Source organism: Brachionichthys hirsutus, chromosome 1, assembly GCF_040956055.1.
Source record: "Brachionichthys hirsutus isolate HB-005 chromosome 1, CSIRO-AGI_Bhir_v1, whole genome shotgun sequence".
NCBI lineage: Eukaryota > Metazoa > Chordata > Actinopteri > Lophiiformes > Brachionichthyidae > Brachionichthys > Brachionichthys hirsutus.
The window spans coordinates 1,501,439-1,507,090 of record NC_090897.1 but is presented as its reverse complement, the minus strand read 5'-3'; the positions used below and the strand labels follow the sequence as shown (position 1 = coordinate 1,507,090).

The 5,652-nt window shown below is 43.2% G+C and overlaps 1 protein-coding gene across 1 annotated transcript; it reads right to left on the bottom strand.

Annotated features, from left to right (window-relative positions):
• Positions 1-1,932: 1,932 nt before the first annotated feature.
• On the bottom strand, positions 1,933-3,384 carry sinhcafl (SIN3-HDAC complex associated factor, like). Its single transcript, XM_068738804.1, has 5 exons — positions 3,257-3,384; positions 3,069-3,168; positions 2,865-2,979; positions 2,195-2,345; positions 1,933-2,116 (listed from the first exon to the last, which is right to left on the bottom strand). The coding sequence occupies exons 1-5, from the start codon at positions 3,382-3,384 to the stop codon at positions 1,933-1,935; spliced, it is 678 nt and encodes a 225-aa protein (XP_068594905.1).
• Between the last annotated feature and the right edge of the window lie 2,268 nt (positions 3,385-5,652).

Here is a 5,652-nt window from a genome sequence, read left to right as displayed (position 1 = left end):
CTTATGTTCTTGTAACTTGACGTCACGACTTTTGTCGTTACATTCGCTTTGTCGTAACGATACATAAAATAAAACACACACAAAACGACCGTAACCGCCGTAAATAGTGAAGCCCCGTTTCATGGCAGTCGCACGTCCACAGACTAACGTGAAGTTTCTTACAATAAAGTATTTTACGTACCATTATAAGATTGTCATGTTTTAAATTTGATAGTAGCAAAATGGTACGTTAGAGTATTAAGATAGCTCTTGAACGTACAAATCTGGCCTATTAAAATATTCCCGGCTCTTGATCGCCACCTAGTGTTAGACATAAATGGCACAAGCAGACTTATTTTGTTTGATTTTATTACAGTACAGATCTAGTTTGTGGTACAGTATACAAAAAGCAGTAAAAAAAATATCTACATTGCATGTTCAAGGGAAGTGCACAGAATCAACAACAGTCTTATTGAAAGTCTCCAACCAAGTTATCAAAAATGCAGTTAAAGAGTTCTTTTTTCTTTGCAATAAATAATTATAAATTATACGATCATCATCGTGAAAAGCTCATGTAATTCATTAAGGCACATTTCAAATCCCAAAATGTACCTCGCAAAACAATATGGCAACTCCCTAAGGGTAAAAAATAAGCTTATTTGCTTTGCTATAGAAATGGAGCAGCATTTTTCTCGTCGATAAGAATCATAATATGTTCAGCCTTTAACTACCCTGCCGCAGAAAAGTGTATACATATATAAAAAAAGAAAATAAATCATTACAGAACATCGCCTGTCAATTGTTGAAGCTTGATAGCAGTCACAATAATGCAGTCTTAATTACATACACATTATGCACCCTGACATCCTGTGTAATCCCAACATTTTACAATGATTTACGCGTGAAATATCTTGAGATTACGAATCCTTATTAGGAAAGCGTGACGTCATTGCTGAAATAATCAAATTTGGTCGATACGGGTTCCATCATTTTTGCTAGAATTTGACCCCAGAGCACTTCTCACATTCAAAACGTCTGCATAGTTTGAACCTTGACAAATAGCTTCTTCAGATAATTCACAGCCATTACAATCAAATGTTTGCCAAGAAAACTTGATCAAAAATGCAGCGCGACCGTTAAATAAAACCAACACACGCCAGGTGTCCGTTCTGCCTGCCGTAAAGCAGATAATAAATATTGCAATAAACTAACGCTGCAAGTAAGCATCTAGCTTTCCCCTGTATTTCATGCATACAGAGCTCGAGAGCTTTACAAACCTGTAGAGACATTTATGTGACAATATGCTAGAATCATTTTAGCACCTTCCAGACAGACGTAGTGGTTTGCCATTCTGTAATTTAAAAAAAAAAGAAAAGATTTGGATGTACCAAGACTGTGTATTTACAAGATCCATTTAAAAAGCACTCGATTTCCAACGTGCATCGGCATTTCGTTGGACGCACAAATGGAAGTCGTTGCTTTCGTCACTCCGAAAGGCGGAGGAACGGACCGCATGCGAGGAGTGCGTCAAACTTGTGTCGCGCTTCAGAGGTGAAGATGTAAGAGCTTAAAGCCACAAAGACGAGCCGCCGACGTTCATATGCACACTTACAATCTGACAAATTATGAAAATAAAAAATAGAAGAGTCTCGTAAGAAAAAGGTGAAAAAATATTTACAAATCGCTCGATGCAAAAAATGTAAAAATAAGTCAAATGGAGCTTCAACATTTTCTTACTCATTCTATAAATAACACTAATGCCCGTTGTGTTTGTTTTTTACTATTTAAAAGATTTAATATATATAAAAAAAGGAAGAGACTTTAAAGTAGAAAAAGAATCATCTACGGTAAGTAACAGATTCATTTGGAGGAGTGTGAGAGGGGAGGTCTGCCACTGGAGACAAATCCAGGCGGATGCCGTAGATAACCCTGCAGGGGATTCAAAGAAACAAATCACCAGTCTTCCTTCACGCCCTCCGGGAGCTGCGGCGGGAGCGGGTCGGGCAGGTGCGCGGCCGCTTGCGTCGACACCAGCGTCTTCTGTTTTTTGGAACTGCAGCAGGGCTTGAAGAGTCGAGGATCAATAATCACCTCTCCAAACTGCCCCTTGTAGACGATCCCGCAGCACACCTTTTGCCTAAACGGAACACGAAAGCCTAATGAGGTGATGAACCCTTTAAACTGATTAGTAAGACAAACGGGCCGATTTGCTGACCTCTTCCAGTAGGACCGATCCAGGAAGGAGAAGACGGACGGCGTGGGGCGCCTCTGTTTGGTCTCGATGTCAGAGCCGTCGTCCGACTGGTTGCTGTAGCTGGGCGACTGTGCGGGAGACGCGCTGGAGGTGGTGCTGTGGGCATCGGAGTCTGCTTGGAAGACGATAGAACACCAAACAGCTTCACCATCAAAGCTTTGAAGAACTCCTTTACAGCCATGTTTTTTAATGTGATAAAATAGAAGGCAGCATTTAAAAAGGGTCAAAGAAAAATGTGGATTTAAATCAGAGCAGCATCAATGAACTTTAATCTGAGGTTTCATTTTCTTTTTATTGGGCAAGCAAATAGTGAAACGCCCTGTAGCGTAATATTAAGTTACATTATTAACACTTCAAATTGCTTTGTTTAATCATCAGAGCCAACATGAAGGTAAAACATGCACAATAGCAAGAGCCACATATTATCCTTATCCTTAGTTTAGACGAATTTAAACATGCAAAAGTCACACGCGACTGTAAAATCAATCATTTGTGCAACGTTTCCGGTACCTTTAGTTGCACTTGCAACGTGGAAAGCAAACAATCATTTCCTTTCAGACGACTCGTGAATAATTTTCATGCCGAAAAGACGAAGCAACGAAACACATCCGAGTCACTTCAAACAACTCACTTTGCCTGTTTAACTTGCGGAGCTTCTTCAGCTTGCTTTTCTTCTTCCCATCAGCGCTCTTGATCTTCTTGGGTTTGGTCATCTTGAAGCCCGGTCCAGCTCTGGCATCCACGACCTGGCGAGACGCCCCCCCCGACCCGTCATTAGCGCGACGACAACGAGACACAAACACTCTCCGGCCCGCTCGGATGGAACGTCGCTCACGTGGTTCCAGTTCTTCTTGGACCCGTTTGGCAGCTTCTTCCACCTCTTCACCAGCAGCACGCAGGCGTTGCAGATGTCTCCCGCGCGGCCTTCACACAGCCTGGATCAAACGTGAACAGACGCCGTCCCGTTAGCGATCGCAGCCGGGTTAACGGGAGAGAATGCACTTTTCTTTTTCTATTTTTTACCCGAAGCAGAGCCTGAACGTCTCTTCGTATCGCCCGCTGTCTGTGAAGCGCGAGCTGGACGACTTGGTTTTGCAGATGCAGCAGCCGTCGTTACTCCGGTAGATCTTTGACTTGTGAAAGCCAAACATTGTCAGTCTCTCTTGTTTTTTGGGGGCAGTGGCAGAAATCTGAAAAGGGCAACAGAAAGCAGGTTAACTACCCCCCCCCCCCACCCAGGCAGACTGAAAGGGGGGGGCGGTCCCTGCACGAGGACGAATAGAGACGCAAAGAAATGCGCGTGGAATTAGTTCACCACATTTATTTCAACTCCATCCAATAATAAACGACGTAAGCTAAAGCGACAACGGCCAAAGACTGTTGTAATTTAACGTAGAGTACGCAAAAACGCTAAGCAGCGCTGACATCACGTTGACGTTTCAAGATGATGAATCCGCGGTTAAAAAGAAACAAACGATAAAAAACAACAACAACAACAACAACACGTGAATCCCGCATCACGTTTTGATGCGGGATTCAAACTTTCGACCACTCCGTGAACGAGTCGCGGGGCTCCGGACTCCAGCGTTACACCGACACCGGAGGGTTACTTTTTCTAAAAACTCGTCAAGAAACTGCAAACACGAGGAAGAAAGTCAGTGGAAAGACGCTTAAAAACAATCGATGCGAATAATTAAAGATAAAACAGCTCGGCCGTGGATTGGTTCGCGAGGAAAGAAAAGTCGAAACAAAAAAGCGGGCAGCAGAAACAAAAAGCTACGCCTATTCGGTGAATTATGTGCACCCGTCGCGATTACGAAACGGAATTAACGTGCGGATTTTTTATTTATTTTTTGCAATTTATGCAAGTTGTCAAACACAAAAAGTTCCGACGAGTGGATCCTTCCCTTTAAATTAAAACTTTTGTCCGCTAGAGCGCCAAATACGGTTCATTGTTGTTAGCTTTTAGCATGCTAGCTAGCCGAATGCTACCATTACCACGCCACGCTCTCGTTCACTTCCACGTAATCCCATTGTCGAGACAGTTAGCTCGTAGCTGCAGGAAACACGCACGTCGGGATGCTATTATACAACAAGAAGTTCAGCCGACTTACAAGATGACAAATCAATAATAGTAGGCTAACGTAATATCAGCTGAAGGGGGGAAAAAGCACTTACTGAACAAAAACTTTGAATCGTCGCCGTATTCTCGACACGTACTGCGCATGCGCATACTACTAACGCATACAGCTGTTCATTTGAATATAATTAGCATAAAAAGCCGGAATGAAAGGCTCGAGCGTTCAATGCCCATATAAGGGACGTTGCTTTGAGTTTGAACCGAGAGTCGACCAATCGCTGCTAGCCTGCTGTCCTTTCCTGGAGACTTGAATGATGGGAAACGTAGTGAATGAACAGACGACTACTGCTGTGTCATAGTTGCGGACGGCCCACATTTAAACTCAAAGTCCCATAAACCACCTGTCCGAAAGGCTCGGAGGAAAACAGCGACCCGATAATGGCGCGAAGAGGTTGTTGACACTTTTTTTTTTCCTAGCGAGAAAGCGCGTTCGACAGAGAAAACGACTGCGCCGTTGCGTTTCAGTTATGTTCGAATGGAGAATTAAATGAATACAAGTCAAATAACAGAAAAAGCTTATCAAAATATTCCGTCATAAAACAAACTCAACATACGCACATATGTTAATGAACATATATTAACTCTCATAAAATTACGTCCACTTAAATGCAGATGCTTTATTCTTATGTTTTTACACTGTACACCGTTGCTCACTTAGTAAACACTACATTACGCAGCTATGTCAATAAATGTACAACATTATTGGAAAACAAAAATATATATCTCCCAAGATGCTCATATGTGGGTCGTACAAGGACGAGTACAACAGTCATTCCAGATTGGCACAGAAAATAAGTCCTTCACGTACCAAATCTCTGGTTCTGCAATGTAAAGCTCGATGGACGTAACCGAGAATTGACCGGTAATTGATCGAGCTCCCCCCGATATGGAGTTCATAAGGATTGGAATTCTCTTTGTTTGGGATATTGCATAGCAAGAAACAATGATAACAAAATAGGGAGGAGGCATGTCTCAGCAGCTCCTTATGTTGGAAGCAGGAGATTATCCATCATGACCAGAGAACAGAGCAGACACTGTGGAGGCGAGGATGACTGCAGAGGAAGGGCTGACTGGAGGCGTTTACACGGAGGCCGCCATTGTGATCCACTTTGCACGGAAAGCGAAATCAAGCCTCTCACAGAGCCCCCCCCCCGTGTCTGGAGCACAAGCCGTCCATCGTAGATACAGGTCTGAGTCACACAGCCTCATTATCATGCAAGTTAAACCCAGGTAAAGGTAATCCACGGAGACACCAGCAACCCCCCCCCCCCCCGTCAAA

What these genes read in the sequence shown, in the direction of transcription:
- sinhcafl (XM_068738804.1), bottom strand. Translation starts at nt 3,384, where the DNA reads ATGTTTGGCTTTCACAAGTCAAAGATCTACCGGAGTAACGACGGCTGC. An exon ending in CCAAGAAGAACTGGAACCAC is followed by an intron (nt 2,980 to 3,068) that starts GTGAGCGACGTT and finishes GCGTCTCGCCAG; the next exon opens with GTCGTGGATGCCAGAGCTGG. An exon ending in GATCGGTCCTACTGGAAGAG is followed by an intron (nt 2,117 to 2,194) that starts GTCAGCAAATCG and finishes TGTTCCGTTTAG; the next exon opens with GCAAAAGGTGTGCTGCGGGA.